This window comes from Macrosteles quadrilineatus, unplaced genomic scaffold (assembly GCF_028750875.1).
Source record: "Macrosteles quadrilineatus isolate MER2022 unplaced genomic scaffold, UCM_ALF_1.0 Scaffold_1__1_contigs__length_201487025, whole genome shotgun sequence".
NCBI lineage: Eukaryota > Metazoa > Arthropoda > Insecta > Hemiptera > Cicadellidae > Macrosteles > Macrosteles quadrilineatus.
Window position 1 is genome coordinate 155379284 of NW_026542594.1, and position 19611 is coordinate 155398894.

The 19611-nt window shown below is 37.6% G+C and overlaps 1 protein-coding gene across 1 annotated transcript; it reads right to left on the reverse strand.

Moving 5' to 3' along the window:
- Positions 1 to 8558: 8558 nt before the first annotated feature.
- Positions 8559 to 18690, reverse strand: LOC128983042 (uncharacterized). The gene is made up of 4 exons (XM_054402171.1): positions 18586 to 18690; positions 14885 to 15234; positions 11350 to 11574; positions 8559 to 9765 (listed from the first exon to the last, which is right to left on the reverse strand). Exons 2-4 carry the CDS (start codon positions 15209 to 15211, stop codon positions 8821 to 8823), a joined length of 1497 nt encoding a protein of 498 aa, XP_054258146.1. The 5' UTR covers positions 15212 to 15234; positions 18586 to 18690; the 3' UTR covers positions 8559 to 8820.
- Positions 18691 to 19611: the final 921 nt, after the last annotated feature.

Genomic DNA, 19611 nt, shown 5'->3' on the forward strand with positions numbered 1-19611 from the left:
TGCCATACGTAGCTGTTCATGCATTTCGGCTATTTATTGCTCGTCTTCATTTCAGGTAGTTTTTGAGAATGCATTCCGAAATTGTCCTTAATATTACACTCTTATGTGACTTAGGTATTTTCTTGTTAAACGTCAAAAAACTACTTTAGGATTACTTACTTGGGCAATCATATATACCCCAAGTTGCGATCAACACAACATGCCGATCTAATGTGTTCCCAATTTCAAACTTCACGATAGGTTAGGAAGTATAGAATGCGATGTTTAAGCTCAGTGGTGGATCGCATGTTTTGTTGATAGTAGCACACAAACATAAAACAAATATTAATTGTAACATAGGCTTGTAACAAATCATCTATTATTCTAATTCCTTAAGGAATTTCTTGTGCATAGCAAAACTCTTATATTTATCAACCTATTTTGATGATTGTTGTGTCAAATTAAAGGGAATTATCTGCAGAAGTCATGGAATAATTGATGTCACGCTCAGTTCAATGTGCTTTGACCCATCGGACTTTAAAGCTACCTTGTATTTTTAAATATAAGTGAACATTTAGTTAAGTTTATCAAACATATAATTCATTTCTAAAAAAAATCTGTCTTTATAAAAATAACCTCTTTAAATATTTACTTTTCCTGTTTATTTATCAGTTGACTTTCCAATACAAGGATGACTGATGAAATGGGATAGTTTATTTTTGCAGTTTCATTCAGAGTGGTAGGGAGATTTATATCAGGAATTGTAAAGAAATACTATGGGATGAAGGTCATATGTCTATATTAGTAAGCTTTATCGTCTGTAAAAAGATTACTGCGATATATTGCCAGAAGAGAAGACCAAGAAAAGCCTTTTGGTGGAAAGGTGATTGTTTTGGCTTTGTGACGAAATAAATAATAAAATAGTTGAGCAACTAAATGATGACAGCCGATTTTACTACTCAGTGGACACTTTGATTCAAGAAGAGGGAGACCAGATACATGTGCCTGATGAATTTCTTCACACTTTAGCACCAAGTGGTTTACCTCCTCGCAAGTTATGTCAAAAAAGGTGTAATTGTAATTTTACTAAGAAAATTAAATCCAAAAAAAGGACTGGTTAATAGAACCAGATTAATGGCGAAAGTTATGAATGATGAAGTCTTGAAATTATTACTTGAAGTTCAGCTGGAAAACGAGTGTTCCTCTAAAATTCGTCCTCGAAAAGTTGGTCTTTATCTGCTAGAGCTGCATCCCTGCTTACAGCATGGGGAATTGTACGTAACAATTTCAAGATGCCGCGCTTTTGATGATCTAAAAATAATGGTTAAAGAACAACGAAACCAAGGCCATTTGGCTGAAGACGTTAGAGTGTTTACAAAAAGACATGGTATGTGAAGAGTTTCTTATTTAACATTTTAAAAGTAAGATGAACATTTTAACTGGTCTGTCAGTCAGTATTCTAAGCCTACTCTGTTAAAACCTTTATTAAAACAGTATTGAGCTTAAGATTTTTATTTACGGTTAGTTAAAAGTTAAGCGCTTAAAATTCTTCCTTTTTTTGTATTGAGAAGTTATAAGGTAATTAAAATTTTTTAATGATTTTTAAATAGGTACTGTATAGTTAATATTAACTGGAAACAACTAGTCTATACTAGAGTAACAAATTACAAAATACAATACAAAGGAAAAGGGCATTCCTATGAATGCTATTGAGCATTGATTATTTAATGTATTTGGGTTTTATGATGTATTACTAACCAAAGGAATACTTACTAACCAACCGCGATACCAGTGACTTAATAACGGTCAACAGATGTTGGGTATCACGAGCTTAAAGGATCGCTAGACAAAGTTGCCCGAATCGCATGGATGGTAAAAGAACTTCTGGCGATGTCTATAGAGATTGTTATTTAGAACACATGAAATCCTTTCTATAACATAAATGTCGGCTAATCGTGTGATTCCAAGTACTTTCGCCTGATTTGAAACATATTTCCAAGCCCGTACCAATATTACTTGTTTCTGTTCGAAAAAGGCCATTGCTGTGAGAATATCAGGTAAAACTAACATAGAAACTTGAAAAATACAAATTAACCATAAATTGGCAACATAATAAATATGGAGCATTACTGATATCGCAAGTAAAACAAAAAAATACTTAACTATATAAGTAATCGCAATGGGAAGAGAACGCGGAAGAAAATAATGTCTGTATATGCTGTATATGCTGTGTATGCTAAGATCTGTATAGTCCTTGCCTTATATAATTGACTAATGCTTATATTTGCTCCAAAAAAAAAAAACCAAACCCTTCAAATATTTAAGTTGACGGGAGCGGGACCTACCACTTCTAAAGAACGCCACCGTGTCTGTCATCCCTATTCTCTTACTTAAGAACACCCCTAAAAACCTTCACCGAATAGGTAAGGTACTATCGTAAAAATAACGAGGAACTTATATAAATCAGTTTTAATTTACAATTCTCTGGACGTACATCACTGTGAGAACCGAAGCCTTGGGGAAAGTCCACGGGTGCGGGACTTGCCACTAGGGCGGTCAATATCTTCAAAAGAACGCCACCGCGTCTGCTTTCCCTAACTCAACAACACCCTTATAAGCCCTAAATGAATAGAGACTATCATAAATATGACAAGCATCTTTTACAACTTCTTTCCATTTCCAATCAACCTGACCTGTCCTTCATCGGCGTGAGAACGAAAGTATTGGGGAAGTCCAGAGAAGCCTAGAACTGCGTAGATGAAAGAGAAGCCGCGTTGGATGACCTTGCCACCCCTTCGCATACCTTCATCAGCAATATGTCATAGTGAGTTTTTACAACGCAATTTTTGTTGTCAATTTGTCTGATCTGAACAATTTAAATATTTCAAAATTAACTAAGCGAATAGCTGATTATAATTGATTATTTTTATTGGCATTTGTGTAGCCACAATATCCGGATTGAGCGTAGTACACGAACATCAACCAGGACGTGTTTGATTGATGCGAGCGAGCTTATCTTGAAAATGAAAGAGCATTTGACATTAAACCACAATAGGACCACATGGTATATTGGATTAAAACTTGAACTGGTTATCAGTGTTCGTTGACTTTGGAAATAAGTCAAACGTCACAGTGTCTCATGCTATTCAGCAAACATTCCACATAATTAGTTCCACTATTCGATCATCTTGAAATGCTTACATTTCTTAATAACGCTGCCATTGATTTTTATCGTATTAGCTTATCTAATGGCATAGTAAATACAACCCAAGGCTTCACCTGCGGTGAAGCTGCCATGAATATTTTACAGTACATAAGAAATAAACAGAGTATTACAATCATGACAATAATCATCCGTAGTGGCTTAGCCAAAAATGACAAAAGTAAGATATTATCATCATTGTGTCACGCACAGTTTAAATAGACACAGTTTAAATTTCGATCATAGTTAGTTGTAATAAACATTATGAATCGGCATATTTTGGGGTAGGAGTTAAGAATTTTATATTTGAATTTCAACGCAAAAAATCTTTTAAAATCAATATTTGATTTTCTCCGTAATTTTCTCTCTACAGCTTAAACCATACATTTTCGAAAGTTTAAAAATACCATAATCGGATTCCTCACCTATTAAAACATGCATTTTGACATACGGATCAATATATTTGTACAATCCGTTCCTTAATAAAAACCTATATATTGTCATAATCGTCGCGCGAAATATAAGAATTTGTATCGACCTTATGGCTACATTTTCGATCATAGTTGTAATAAATATTATGAATCGGCATATTTTGGGGTAGGAGTTAAGAATTTTATATTTGAATTTCAACACAAAAAAATCTTTTAAAATCAATATTTGATTTTCTCCGTAATTTTCTCTCTACAGCTTAAACCATACATTTTCGAAACTTTGAAAATACCAAAATCGTATTCCCCACCTACTAAAACATACATTTCGACATACGGATCAATATATTTGTACAATCCGTTCCTTAATAAAAACCTATATATTTTCATATTCGTCGCGCGAAATATAAGAATTTGTATCGACCTTATGGCTACATTATCGATCATAGTTGTAATAAACATTATGAATCGGTATATTTTGGGGTAGGAGTTAAGAATTTTATTTTAGAATTTCAACACAAAAAATCGTTTCAATTATATATTTGATTTTCACCGTAATTTTATCTCTACAGCCTAAACCATACATTTTCGAAAGTTTAAAAATACCATAATCGGATTCCTCACCTATTAAAACATACATTTTGACATACGGATCATGGTATGTCCGATTCGTGGTTTAATTCGATTCGTTACAAATTATTCAATTGAAATGCAATCAAAAACTACTTTCGGCCAGATATTTGGTTGGAATGTGGAATATCTTAGCTATTGTATAAAATAATAGCTTAACTAGTGTACATGTTGCTCGAAATCGAGCAATTGCAAAGAAGTACAGGAGTTACATATAAACAAATGACTTGTTAAAAAACTAATAACAGTCATAATTTCCGATGATTTTAAAAGAGTCAACTAAAAGATTATTAACTAATGGAAATACTCACAATTTACATAACAGTCCTATTCCAGTTTAAAGGGTTATTTTTTAACTATCAAACTGCCCATGGACGGGAAATGGTAAGCTTACAATTTAAGTCAAAATAAAAAGTCTGTCAGCTTTTATAATGTACTGTACCTAAGTTATTTAGCCAATTTGTAGACAATAAGGTGTAGGTTACAAACTCTACAGAACTCTCATGCTTCCATGGGGAGCAATTAATTATTAATATTTAATTCCTGACAACAGCTGGAGTTTCAAAACAATGTTTGTTTCCCGTGTTAATCTTATGGAGAAATACGAAACTTTAAAGGGTCCCAGGGCCTCACTCTCTAATTATTTACCTAAAAAGAAAGTTTCCTGCACAACTTCACGTTACGCTCTTTCCAATGACACCAAAAACATGTCAATCGGTTCAGTAGTTTCGGAGGAATAATTGTCACAAAAATCCTGCTTGCGTATTAAATAAGTAATATAGATGTGACTGTGGACCCAATTTTGTACTAAACACACGCTGTTGTTTGATCTCGAGTAGCCAACCCAGTGTTAGCATCAAGAGGCCAAAAACTAGGAACGTAGCGCCAGCCACGTCCCTTTCACTTTCAGCAATTTTACAACCCTCGCCAACCCTACACATCCAAAGACAGAGAGAGAGAGAGGGAGAGAGACAGTAAAACAGCTTTCGAAGTCGATCGGGTCGACCTAGCCTCGGTCGTCAACTCGTTTTCTTTTTCTTCGCCTACAAGCGTTTGAATAGGGGCGCGGGAAAACTACTTGTGTGATGCGGCACGCGTAATACCGGAAAAGGCCTTCGGGTAGTTCTAGAGCGCCGCCAGAATTGGGTCGCAGGAGTCGCGTTTTAGTTGCCACTTTACTATTGAAGACTCGGCAAAAGAGTTTATGACGAAATATACCCCCACCGCAACAAACCTGCAGACTAAGCAAATTTCTATTTGCCTGATTGGATTTACACTAAAATGACTTTTTGAAAATATCACAGTTATTCCATATTTAAATAGAATAAGTTTAACAAGTACTTAGGTTTGCTGCAACAGGGAGGGTAAAAGTGTGTTTTTTTTGTAAAATAATAACATTTTATAAATAAATAAATGATTTTTTTCTAATTTAATGCAAATATTTTCATAAACAAGAAAACTACTACAGTTTACTTATTCCCTGGTGTGAGTGAGGGTATACATTCAACTCTAGAAAATACGCTGGTCAACGAACGACAAAGAGCCGCCGATGTCTAGAGTTTCCTTGGATGGGTGGCCGACCGACCGGTGGTCATAGGGTGACGACACAAAGGGGGTGGTAGGCGGGTATCCGTGTCGGCCAGTGAGTCAGTGTTACCGGTGTTACTTCAAAGATGAATTATTGCCCTCGGGGAATCCCGAGGTAGGCGCGGCGCCGCCAGCTCGACACTTGTTTCGGTCACTGGTCTTGGTTGATTGTTTCGTTTTCGTTTTACTATCTTTTGATACTTTTACATAAACGATATAGCCATGATATATTACTAATGAAAATTCAATAAGTACATTGCACACTAAAAAAAAAAACTTACATATAGGATAGTTCATGTAAACAGTTGTTACTTAAATCGTTTGGAACTCTGGCCACGTCTATATTCTTCATTAGAGTGAACTTAACTGCAGGCTATTCAATAGACTGTGAAAAAAAACTGTGAATGATTTTATGTACTTGGTTTTTTTTTATAATTATAGCAAAAGCTACCAATCTCTGTCATCCGCGTCATAATTCTTGAGCTAACTACTTCTGCAGTGATATACCTTACACGTCACAAAACTGTATTAACCCTAGATCCAGTACCTCTGCTCCAACTAGTATTATAACATTGCCGTCCAGGAATCTTTGAACATATAGTTTGACAATAATTGCATGGATAGTACAGCCGTTTCAACAATGATTTATTTACTATATGTTCTTAAAACTGAAATAGATTAGAAATAGCCTACTATTAAAATAAATTTAATTAATTAATTTGATGTGAATTTAGCTTTAGTTAACAACACTCATACAAGTTCATAAACATAAACCAAATAAAATTTTTTTACTAGAAACGATTTGCAGGGTCGTCCAGATGAACTTGGAAATAGTACCATAGATAAAAGGAGTAGACATACTCTGTCATACATACATGTCTATACTCCTTTTATCTATGATAGTTCATTAAAAAATCTGAATATACAGTAGTGCCGTGCATTTGAAGTACTTACTCAGAACACAGACTTACTTGAGGACACAATAAAACGCAAAGATCCACGGAAGTAAAGACTACATTATTTAGTAAAAAAAAAAAAAAAAAAAAAAAAAAACAAGGATGCGTCAGTTAGGGCCAGTTAGACAATTGAAGTACACAGAATTGAATCACCATAGTATTGTCCACGCAACAACGTGAGAGGATAAAACATGTACTTCTTCAATTATAATTACATGTTTCTGTGTAAAACCGAAGACGTCTACAGACTTTACTAAGAAAAACTTCTCCCCGGTAACACAGGCAATGGGAATTCCTTCTAGACAAGGTTTTCAATAGGCCTACAACAAAATCATAAAACAAAAGATGTTTCTCAGGCTAAGTAGCACACTGTGCACTTCAGCAAATAAATAGTTTACCGAGATAACTATTGCTTACCAAGACAGCAGTGTCATTTAAGGAGAAATAGTACAAACTAATGTCACCAAAAGTCTAAATTCATTCTTTATTTTATTTTTTTAAGAGAGGGAAAAATAGACAACAAAGCTTTAAATAACCGGTATTATCAATTTGTATTTATCTCTCAATTGAATAAATGTAACGGTAGTTACCTCACCACTGTTAACAATATTTGACCCTCCTATTACATAAATATGTTAGTTAATTTAATATTCAAACTCGTGTACATGTTGCTCGAATTCGAGCAATTTCAAAGTATTACAAAACATTTATTAACAATTTTACAATTTTACATTATTAACAATTAACAATAAGTATTACAGAATTTATTTCAAAACGAAAAAAAGTAATAATCAATGAGTTTAAAAGAGTCAACTCAAAGATCACCAGTGTGTAACTGCTGGAGATACTCACGATGTATATACAGTAATCAACATTTCCTGTAAATATTTTATCATATTTCATAAATTAGTATTGCTTTTTAATGTTTCTACAAATGTTTCCTGACTTATAGCTGCATAAGGTTGTCCATGTTTATCTTATTTATTGATAAACCTATGTATGGCACCACCCTTGTCGCCAGCAGTAAGTTTACACATTTCAGTAATTTTTTAATAAAGATAAACACTTTTTTGATCATATTAAGGACTTCCTGTTGTCTGTAACAATTTTATTTGTTCAATCGGCGTATTTTTATTTATTTAGCTAAATAAAACATTTATTTCATTGAAGTAAACTAATATAGGCCTATTTATATTCACTGTACTGTGTATAACAAAATATCGATTGAGAAACAAACAATTACACGTAATAAGAACCTCGCTAGTCCGCTGCATTGTGATAGCTGAAAATCGTCGGAATGAAAACCGCCGCTACAAGATACAGAAGTTGGTACGCCTGCAGTGCCCTCCACAGCTGCGCGCGCCGCTGGCACTGCCGCTCAACATATCCCCACCTAAAAGACGAGCAAGTGGTAAGTCGGTCGGGAGAATTGACGACAAGTTGGTTTCTCGTATATAATAATTTAGATTTACAGGCCGGTCAACTGGACTGACGATGAAATAACTTGTCGACGTACTGGTTTTCAGTATTTATCTATTTAATTAAAAAGACGGTCTAGTGGCAAGACGACCAAGTATCTTGTCGGTCAACTGGTGGCCCCCCATGCCAGATAGTTGAGGAGGTAAAAAGCTACAGAAGCCGGTTATTGTACTGTTGATGGAAGATTTTTAATAACTCTGTGATAGTTTTTGAGGTTATTTAAAAAGGTACCACACTATTTTGACATATTTAATCTTTATAATCTACAAATAACGACATGCACATCAACAAGTGCAATAACACAGGTTTTTTAATAACAAAATAAATTACAATTTAAAAGTAATATTAACTGAATCATTTCCATCAATAAATCATACATATTTTCATACAAACATAATAAATTATATCACAGTTTCCTATTTAAAACATGTTATTCGTCATTACGGTAACCGTGAAAATAAAGAAAGTTTTTCGTTTTTAAAATATTTGGAAATATTTTATAGACGAACGTTTTTCAACAAGATAGTTATGATTTGCAGTTTCATGGCCAGTAATTATGTCAGACAGCTGTAGCCTGTGTAGCTTTTGATGAAACATTCACTTGCAGTTTTACTCTATGGTTTTCAAATGTTGCATCTATAGTCTCTTGCTTCAGTAACACTGCTTTGTTTCCATCGACAATCTCAGTCCAGCTAGTATTGACCAGAGAGTGAACGGCTGATTTGAAGATTAGCTCTGGTGAATCGGCATCGTCAGACTTTAGAGTCAACACGAGTTTCAACGCCTCCGAGTTGAACTTACCACCTAGAACCCACATCCAAACGAGGTAATCTGATTGGTCTTTGGGTACGATTTTCAGGAAGTATACATTTGCATCACTGGATATAGTGATGAGTGCGTCCTCAGGCAGACGTAGAGGTAGGTCCAGGACGACGGTGGGTGTGAAGAATTGCACCAGAGGACCTGAGTGACAGTCTTGTAGGTGTCGGAACACAGCAGTCCTCCTCAGCTGTGCGGAACATCCATAGGACGCAGGACACACGTATGAGGCTCCGTCGTCGGCCACCTCCACCTCGCCGAAGTCTGTCATCACCCGCTGGGCCAGAGATTCGTACGAGCCCTGGTATGAGCGAGATGACGAGAACCCGATGTCCGCAGTGTTCGTGGTCGGAATAGAAGACTGCGAGACCGCGGGACTCAGCTGGTTAAAGATCTCGTTGCTTGACAAAGACTTGGCTTTCATATTAGAGTTTAACGTTGAATCGACTGATAAAAAGTTTGAGGATTTCGTGTTTGACGACAGATTTTCCACTGAGGACGATTTTCCTAAAATCCTAGTGAGAAATTTGTTTTTGGGAGGGTTGACGTTCGGTTTCACCTCCGCGACGGGTCTTTTAATCTCGGGGATCTTCTTCTTTCCAGTGAGTCGTTGCCTCATCTTGGAGGACCGTGTCTCTGGCGGCTCGTCCCTCAGGAGAAAGGCATCCGTCAAGGAGTTGTACACCTTCAAAAACAAGAATCATGTTACAAAAGGGGAACAGCTACACACAATATGTACAAATACTTAAGCAATGAGAGAAATAACCAATGATGTTGGTGGATAGTTATTGAATTGTCATCTCACCTTCAGGGCCGGATCTAGGAACCGCGAAACCCCGCAATGCGGGGGGGCCCAAGCCCTTAGGGGGCCCAAAGAGGTCGTAAAAATTAAAATTATTTTAATGCATATAAACATAATTGAATAGGACGGCAAGTTTAGTTTTTACAGACAAATAAATAAATATTGTCAACATCAAAACTAAAGTTAGAATTATTAAGTAAATTTAGACTTGTGATTTTACTCGTCGACAACTCGGGACCTTGCCCTAGCTACAGTTCAATCTCGCCACTTTCAGTCAGTCCATACTCAGTCAGGTCAGCTCAGTCCAGTCAGCACGTCAGCTGCATAGCGAGCTTCACAGATCCACTACAGCCCGATCGGACCGAGCGACTTGGACGACGAAGTGTCAACTAGCACTAGCACTCACTCTCACATCAGTTGAGCAAGTCATAAGTCTGTCGTGGTACAGGAGGGACTTACTTGTACCTCAGAGTAAATAAAACAAAATTTTGTTTTATTTACTCTGAGCTTGTACTAATCTTTGTAGCGTTATCTAATTACCTAATTCGAAGGCGTTTGGGACTCCGTCCAAACAGTAGTTTAAACTATTGCCACGACAAGCGCTGGGTGCAGAGAGCGATCTCAATTTTCTCAATCTGTCAACGCAATTATTTAGAGATCAGTCAAAATAGTGAATACTACTGTAGTTTTGTGAGGTTATGTTTATCGTGCCGTGCCGCCGGTATTCTATAGTTGTTAAATTAAATAATTAATTAATATACATAGTTGTACCTGTACCTCTGTTTCTTTTCGTTATAAGTGTAGTTTTAAAAGTGCGAATTAATGAACAATGAATTAGGTGAAAAACATTTCTACGAAGTATGCCAGTGGTGAGGTTGTAAGTTTTGAACAGAGAGTTGAGTTAAAGCTGCTAGCTAGGCCCGCCAAAACCTGATTTAGTTTATAACCCAATCTCAAAAGTCATGCAAGAGTAGAAAAGGATTTTCTAGAAATTAGATTAAAACTAAAAATTAAAACTAGGTTTAAAAAGTGCAAGTTAAATTATGAAATAGAAACTACAATAGAGGATTAGTTGTTATGTTTTGCAATAGCTATTCATATTTTAATATAGGCCTAGTTCTATTAGGATAATAAATCTGATCTTTTAAATAAATTGGTAAAAACTATTTTAAAAATATACTTTACTCTACTCTACTTATGTCTACTTGCTCGTGACAAACGACAGGTGAAATGGGAGTTTTTGGACTATTATTGGACACAGTTTTAGGCGTTAAAAATTGCTTTAGAAAGTCACCAAACGGCTATAAAAATGTGAAATTTTTCCGGGGGAGGGCCCCCGAACCCCCCTTTTCTCTTGGGGGGTTCTCCACACCCCCCAAAACCCCCCGGAGCCCCGTACGCAGCTGTAGGGGCCCTTAGAGGACTTTTGCAGGGGGGCCCATATTTTGTAGATCCGGCCCTGCTCACCTTGTCAGCCAACAGACTACGGCCTCGTCCGAGCCTCGCCCTGCAGACGGGACATCTCTCAGTCTGTAGACGACACCTCACACACACCAGGTGACCATTACAGCACTGGTGAGCTGGCGGAGGTATAGTGTCCAGACACACCGGACACTCTAGTGTGGCGAGGATAGATGTCATACAAGAGGACAGTCGCTGGAGACTGGTGGGCATCGGGCCACAGCATAGAGACTGAAACATAACAACAATGTTCAGCTGGCGGAGGTATAGTGTACAGACACACCGGACACTCTAGTGTGGCGAGGATGGACGTCATACATGAGGACAGTCGCTGGAGACTGGTGGGCATCGGGCCGCAGCATAGAGACTGAAACATAACAACAACAATGTTCAGCTGGCAGAGGTATAGTGTACAGACACACCGGACACTCTAGTGTGGCGAGGATGGACGTCATACATGAGGACAGTCGCTGGAGACTGGTGGGCATCGGGCCGCAGAATAGAGACTGAAACATAACAACAATGTTCAGCTGGCGGAGGTATAGTGTCCAGAAACACCGGACACTCTAGTGTGGCGAGGATGGACGTCATACATGAGGACAGTCGCTGGAGACTGGTGGGCATCGGGCCGCAGCATAGAGACTGAAACATAACAACAATGTTCAGCTGGCGGAGGTATAGTGTCCAGACACACCGGACACTCTAGTGTGGCGAGGATGGACGTCATACATGAGGACAGTCGCTGGAGACTGGTGGGCATCGGGCCGCAGCATAGAGACTGAAACATAACAACAATGTTCAGCTGGCGGAGGTATAGTGTCCAGACACACCGGACACTCTAGTGTGGCGAGGATAGATGTCATACAAGAGGACAGTCGCTGGAGACTGGTGGGCATCGGGCCGCAGCATAGAGACTGAAACATAACAACAACAATGTTCAGCTGGCGAAGGTACTGTATAGTGTCCAGACACACCGGACACTCTAGTGTGGCGAGGATAGATGTCATACAAGAGGACAGTCGCTGGAGACTGGTGGGCATCGGACCGCAGCATAGAGACTGAAACACAACAACAATGTTCAGCTGGCGAAGGTACTGTATAGTGTCCAGACACACCGGACACTCTAGTGTGGCGAGGATAGATGTCATACAAGAGGACAGTCGCTGGAGACTGGTGGGCATCGGACCGCAGCATAGAGACTGAAACATAACAACAATGTTCAGCTGGCGAAGGTACTGTATAGTGTCCAGACACACCGGACACTCTAGTGTGGCGAGGATAGATGTCATACAAGAGGACAGTCGCTGGAGACTGGTGGGCATCGGGCCGCAGCATAGAGACTGAAACACAACAACAATGTTCAGTGTGGTACATTGATCAACTAATGAAAGCCTTGCTGCTGATAGAGGTGATTGGTGAAAAACAAAAGGTCTAAAGGATTTTATTGTTTTCAAACAACTACGATAGAAAACAAAATTAAGTCCACACATGCAGTATAATCCCGAAAATCAATTTAGTTGTATGGCGATGTCTTTATATATTTATATTTTTTTAGTCATTTATTTATTATGGACATTTTCTATTGTAAGGAAGCTTTCCGAACCCTGGTCTTGTTTATATGTATTCTAACGTGATCAAATGGCATTGGGGTCCAGAATCCACCTTACTTGGAATCGAACCAGCAATCTTCAGATTCGAAGACAAGTATTATGCTACCCAAATAATAACGGTAATGAGCCACTTGTTTGAACTAAGGTGTAACAACGATGTATAACAGAGGTAAAGTAGATAGGGAACATGATTTAGAATTTTTAAGACGTATACACATCAGGGTGCGAATTTCAAGCCGAATATGAGTGAACGATGGGTGTTAAATGGGTGAAATGACAGCTGTATTAGTGCTACTTACTAGCCAGGAGATCAAGGACAGAGGGGTTCTAGTTCCGAATCAAACACATTTTAATTTTTTCTCGGGATGGTACCGGACCTACATACGTCTACATGCAAATGAGGAACAGTTATCGTCAATGTTTTTGGACTAAGATCGTCCGCAGGATATCTCATTGTAACATTATCCATCTACACTAATTAAGGTAGTTCTCAAGGTGAAAGAAAATGTGGAACAGGAGATTGCAGACAACAGCACTGCAATCCTTGTTTCCTGACGACCCAGCGCATCCTACGGGAAAGAGGACGCCACCGCCAGAGTAGTCCACTTGTTATCATTTCCATTTGTCTAGAGTAAGTATACTGTATATACCTCTGTACAGTCTTTGTATAATACTTGAGCATGTTATGTATTATTTGATTTTAATTATCTATCAAACCGAAGCGTATTCATAATTTATTTTGTAGACTGCATTAGCTAAAAAAAATATCATGTAGAAAATATGATATTGACGTTTAAATAATTCAAAATTATAAATAATGTCTAACTCGTGATGTCCAAAAGATATACAGTACTGCTGATCTTCTTGTCCCAATAATATTGGTAAAAAATAAAATACATATATTTTATCCATTATTTGGTACCATTGGAACACAATTTTACAGCAAAAGGATTACCTACCAACAATTAACAAATAGTGTTAAAGGAAAACAAATCAGTTAGCTAGGAAAGGAATATAGGATTTTGTAAAAAATCGAGCTCGACCGACACACAAGTTATTTACACGAACGTAATACAAAACATACGTTCAGTTTCCAAGTATCAAGTACCTACATTTTATACAAAGTTCTCCCACATTGATGGAGGCACGCACGCCGTGTAGCGCGTGTACCCCGTTACCAGTACCGTTTCCTCTCCTTGTGTTGTGCTCTTGTTCTGGGTTAATCACCGCCAGAATACGCTCAATCCGGACATCACGAGGCACGACACGAGCGTCCGTAATTAGTACAAAGTACCACTTCCTACATACACTAGGAGTGACCTAATCTAGTGGCGGGTTCAAACCGCAACAATCACCAATGGATTTTAGCTATGTAGTGATGCTGCGACCCTCTAGGCTCAGTATGAAGTAATGTTATTTATGAATGATAGCCTATACTGTTGAGTTGTTTATACATAATGTAATGTAGTGTTACGTGTGTGTATGCACTAATTTAAAGGATTGGGGACAATTTTGAGCTGCTCCAAAAATTTTTCGTTTTGTGGTCTCAGACTCAGGCAAAGTTCCATATCTACCAAAAAGTACACATTTTTCGTTTATTGTTACGGTAATACTGAGTTTGATTTTCCTGGTACAAACCATGCAAAAGGTTATCGGTGATATTTATGTCTATTTTTAAATGGTGTTTCACAGGTTGATGAAAGATCAAAACTGCCGCCATTCTGCTATAGGTTGAAATAAATACCTCTATATTTAGTTTCTTTTTAACTGATGGCCTTTAAATAAGGTGTCATTCGAAGAGGCTTTACTTTTAAATTTTCTGTTTTGTTCCCAAAATAACTCATTTTTGGGATGCCAACAAAAAAGTGTACGTTTATCATTTTATACCATATAGAGGTGTCCATATCTTTTCCCAAACCTGTAAACTTTACCTCAGGGTCACAGTGAGGGTCGACGCCGGAGTTCCACAGCAGCATAGTGACAGTGTCTGCCCTGTGTCGCACCCTAGCGGCAATGTCCGACACTCGCAGTCCCAGGACATCCTCGCCGTTCACCTCCAGCACACAGTCGCCCACCCGCAGTCCCGCCACCCCCGCAGGCGAGCCCTCGTCCACGCCGCACACCCAGGGGTACGGGTCCCACTTGGTCCGGGTCAGATGGAAGCCGCAGGAGCCACCGTCTGCTGGCTTGGTGACGTCACACACCCTCACTGCTGGAGACTGATGCTCTTCACAGTTACCTCCTCCTCCTCCGACCATCACGTCTCTGTCACTGGGTCAGTCTGTCAAAATACAGGCGACTCGGTCAAATGGCTTGGTATTGGTCAAGTTCTTACACTATAGTTTATTTTACTATGTTTATTTCAGATAACTGTGCAATCACTGGTATTCATTCTATCCTAAATTCAGCCAGTTAGAAAGTAGACAATATGATCAAATTCTCTCTTTGACAGGCTTTTTAAGTAAACTGGGTGAAACCCGTCGAAATCGATGAAATCTTGATGGAAGATCCTGCCCAAAGTAATAAAGATTTCAAAAAATGAAATAGACTGTGCAAAACTACAGTTTAGGGCCATTATTTTGACACTTTAATCATCAAAATCGGTCCAAAAATGAGGGAAGAGTTCTGTTTACAAAAATCGGCTTAGCGTATTATATATATATCTAGAATAGATGGTTATGATTGATTATCAACCGAATGTTTTTACTACCGGGAAATTAGCAATAACTTGGAAGAAAACTGTTTAGCTTACTAAAAACCCTAATTCAATTCTTGATTGACCTTACATTACTCACTCACAACGCAGTCCCTAGTCTTTAAAATGAGAAGCGATTTTTGTGGGCACATATACTCGAATCTACACTGAACCTTTAAAAATTTATTATTTATTTATTATTCCTGGCCTGGATTGAACCGACCGTTCACTCTTAAACCAGTCTGTCGTAATATAGCTATGTTATCCGGTAAGACTTGACAATAGTTAATTGTCATTAAAATATAATGATTCATTCTTTGAAAACTACGTTCACCATTGACTATACATACGGTAGTCGGTGTTTTTACCACGTACGATTTCCATTGCCATAAGAGGTCTAGTATGTAGCCTACTGTTTGTCAATCTCATATTACAAATTTAAGTTGTATAATACGTTGTTTATTCACACTCTTGAAGATTTATATTGATTTGTCGATGTGAAATAACCGATTGATTAACTGAGATAAAGCAAACAATAACTTAAAAAACAAAATTATATCTTCACTAACTTATCAATTCTGTATTTTAAAATTATCGCCATTACAGTGCTAAATTGCAATAAAATTGTTACAGGTAGTGAAATTGGAATGTTTTATGATTATGGTCATACAATTATTTTGTCCATTATCTTGACAATTATTTTCGATAATATTTACAATGTTTTTAATGGCCACTTTAAATTAAGACGATTCCGGAAAAAGTTGCAGAACTAGCTCCAAAAGAAATAAGTTCAAAATTAAAATTTAAGGATTATGATAGCCTGCATCTTCTTGACGCAATCACTATACATTGGTGTGTTGAGTGATAGCTGCCATGAGTTAGCCGGGTCCAGTGGTCTTGTACAATGAGCACATCATGTGCTCGTTGGTCTTGTATGGCTATTGGTTATTGATACTTTTTATTATTGGTTGTAGAAAAAAATCTAAAACGTGGTTGATGTTCAATTAGCCAAGTTTTATCCTAAAATTAATTGTACAGTCGTATTGTGAATAGATTAGAAACATTAATAGTTTACGAAACATCAGATATTTTTTTTAAGTTTGATGAAGTCGTTTTTTCAACGTGATAAAAAGGTATCGTTCAATACTCGTCACGAAAGTCCCACTTCGGGGCCCGAAAGTCTTCGACTCGCATGTTAAACACTATCAGTACTGTAGTGAAATAATACCATTTCGCCTAACTGAACAGTTAATTTATGTGCTCTTTGTAGAGCAGAAATTTGTTTTTTGCAGAAAGGGTTCGGTTAGGCTTTAAACCTAAGCGAAGCTAAAATATAAAAATTAGACAAGTCGGCACTATCACATTGCAATTTTACAATAAATAATGGAAGGGTTAGATCAGAAAATGTTTACTTATATAGGCTAGTGTTAAAAATTCGGTAAAAAAGTGAACTGTAGATTAAACAGTCGTGTGATGGTATTGTATGGGTGTGTTTTACTTACCCAAAAATAATTGTTGCTGGTAGTTTGATGAAAATTGTCGTAACATCCGTACGAGTCTCGTCCAAGAAGATGTTTACGGCACCCGCATAATATCCCGCGCTCACCTTGCACACCTTTCCGTCCTTGTGGCGTACCGGTAATATATTACCATTGAGTAGCCTATACACGTACACTTTTGTGTAACCTACGGTCCAAGTAAAACGCATTTTCTAAATTAAAGTTTTTGCATGCGATTGTTTGCATCTATATTAACGCCCTAAATTATATTAAATAGGCTATCCATAATGGTTAAAGGAAAAATAATAGTTGAGTGAACAATCGTGTTTATTTTCAAGTAAAAGTGTTTGATGTTTACACTATTACACTCGTGTAAGGAGAGTTGCTTCTGTATAGTTAGATTACTTATGTTCGATCTTTGGTATCTAATTTTAATTTTAGTCACCAGTAAAGTTGTGACAGTATCCAATGTTCTGGCGTTGGCTGTAAATCCTTATTTTTAGGACTCCATAGGACTATTGCCGTTGATTTACAGTCAACGGTTCTAGTTTTAGAAGCAGTGAACAGTGAATATTATAGGCCTACTAGTTCAGACACCTGATAAGTGATTGTATTAGTCGCATCCGCAAGCAGTGATAAAGTGCCGCGACGTGTCACCATTCTCCAATATACTTTATAGTGAATACAAATGTTTATTTGGTTTGGAAGAGTTTTTGGCGGGAAGATATTTCAATCCACAAGTTTCCTTCTCGTAATACAAAACCCTCCAAAACAGTATATAATAGGCCATCAATAAACACGCAATACATATTTAAGAATAGTGTGTGTTCACGATCTTCCAGTGATTCTAAGTGACAGTAATTTCCAACTTAATACTTTCGCAATGCCATTAATGGCTTGACTTTGGAGGTATTTAACATGCATTATAGCTTTGTTAGGATCGGTTATGAATCTATGAATGCAAAAATGAAACGTTAACTATGCAAATCACAAGAATTTTGGTATTTTTTTGAAAAGTGAATCCGTGTAAGATCTACAGGAAAATTTGCTCACGACAGTCATTTACTTTATAGAGCAGATTAAATAGGTACAATGTCTTTTAATAATGATTTTCGAGTTATCATGTAGTTATAAAACCTCTTCTTATCTTTCCAAGCACGATTGCAACTCTACTAATTTTTCCAGTCCCGTCCTCTAAAGATTACAAATACTGCAGTACTGTACCTACTGTGAGAAGTTGTTTGCAAATACATTTACGTAGTTTGAATAAGTGAAAGATTTAAAATCAGCAATAACTCCAGTTTGCCGATTCACCGACTACTGTATAAGAAACTCTAGACATTAATTACATAGGAAAATTAATTTAATAAAACTACTTTGAGGCTTTTTAAACCACTTATCTAATTGTTTTTAGAGGCCTAGGTCGTGCAGTACTTACACATAAGCAGTAGATGTGGACGTGTGTCGGACTCGTATCTCAATGCATGTAGTGGCGGTCGCGTCAAGGCGAGGCCTTCACCTGGTTAGGAGCGCCCGGGGCTCTGCGCAGCCACCGACCTTGTCTGAGATGCGCGGTACACACACACAACACGCCTGCGCACATATCATCACTTCCGCGTGTCCTCACATCACAGAGATGACTGAGTATGTTATTATTCACAGGTTTCCTTTGTAGTAAGTAAGCTACTACCACAGGTCTCGTAGTAAGACCAGGACCCGGGACCGAGTTACTTTTTCGTTTTGAGGTACCCAGAGGCCAAAGACACCATTTGTTCAAATTCATTATATATCTTAATCGCCACCATGGTGGCCCAGTGTGAATAGGCCCTCGCTCTACTGGTCGGATTGGGCTGAAATTTGGTATGATGATAGCTCACTACATTCCCGATTAACATATAGACGTATTCTTATCTAAAAAATCCTTCGGGCTTCGCCACAGTGGCTCTGGAGTTTTCGATGTTAACCTTATGACTATTCTTCATATTTAAAAGGAATAAAGGATTTCGTCAGTTGTTTTAACTGCAAAAGTTGGTTCTATGATATTCAATATCATTAAAAAGTTATACGGTTTGCCAACAGGGTGCAGAACCATAAATTATTTTTGCATTTATGACAACAGCTAATTTGCTAATTTGAACAAGCACAGAAACAAAAAAAGCTCTGAAACACAATGATAACTGCCAAAGTATGATTGTTTACAGTTAAGTTTATGTTTTTTTTTTTAATTTATAAATGTTTCGATTTTGTGTGAATATTCGATATTTAACTTTTTTATGGTTAAGGTGTATGTTAGAGGTAGAACATTATGGCTATGGTAGATGTGTTATACTATAGCATACCTGCTGGCCACGTTGGCTAACCCTCCCATACCAGCCAGGGAGGTGGCTCCTGGTGGAGACCTAAATTACGGTGTGGAAGACCCGAAATCGAATCAGGGTCGAGGTACCAAAATGCAAGACAAACA

Coding starts and splice junctions, on each gene's coding strand:
- LOC128983042 (XM_054402171.1), bottom strand. CDS start 15,211: ATGGTCGGAGGAGGAGGAGGTAACTGTGAAGAGCATCAGTCTCCAGCA. Junction 11,575..14,884: donor ACCCTCACTGTGACCCTGAG/GTAAAGTTTACA, acceptor GTTATGTTTCAG/TCTCTATGCTGTGGCCCGAT. Junction 9,766..11,349: donor GTAGTCTGTTGGCTGACAAG/GTGAGCAGGGCC, acceptor TTGTTTTTGAAG/GTGTACAACTCCTTGACGGA.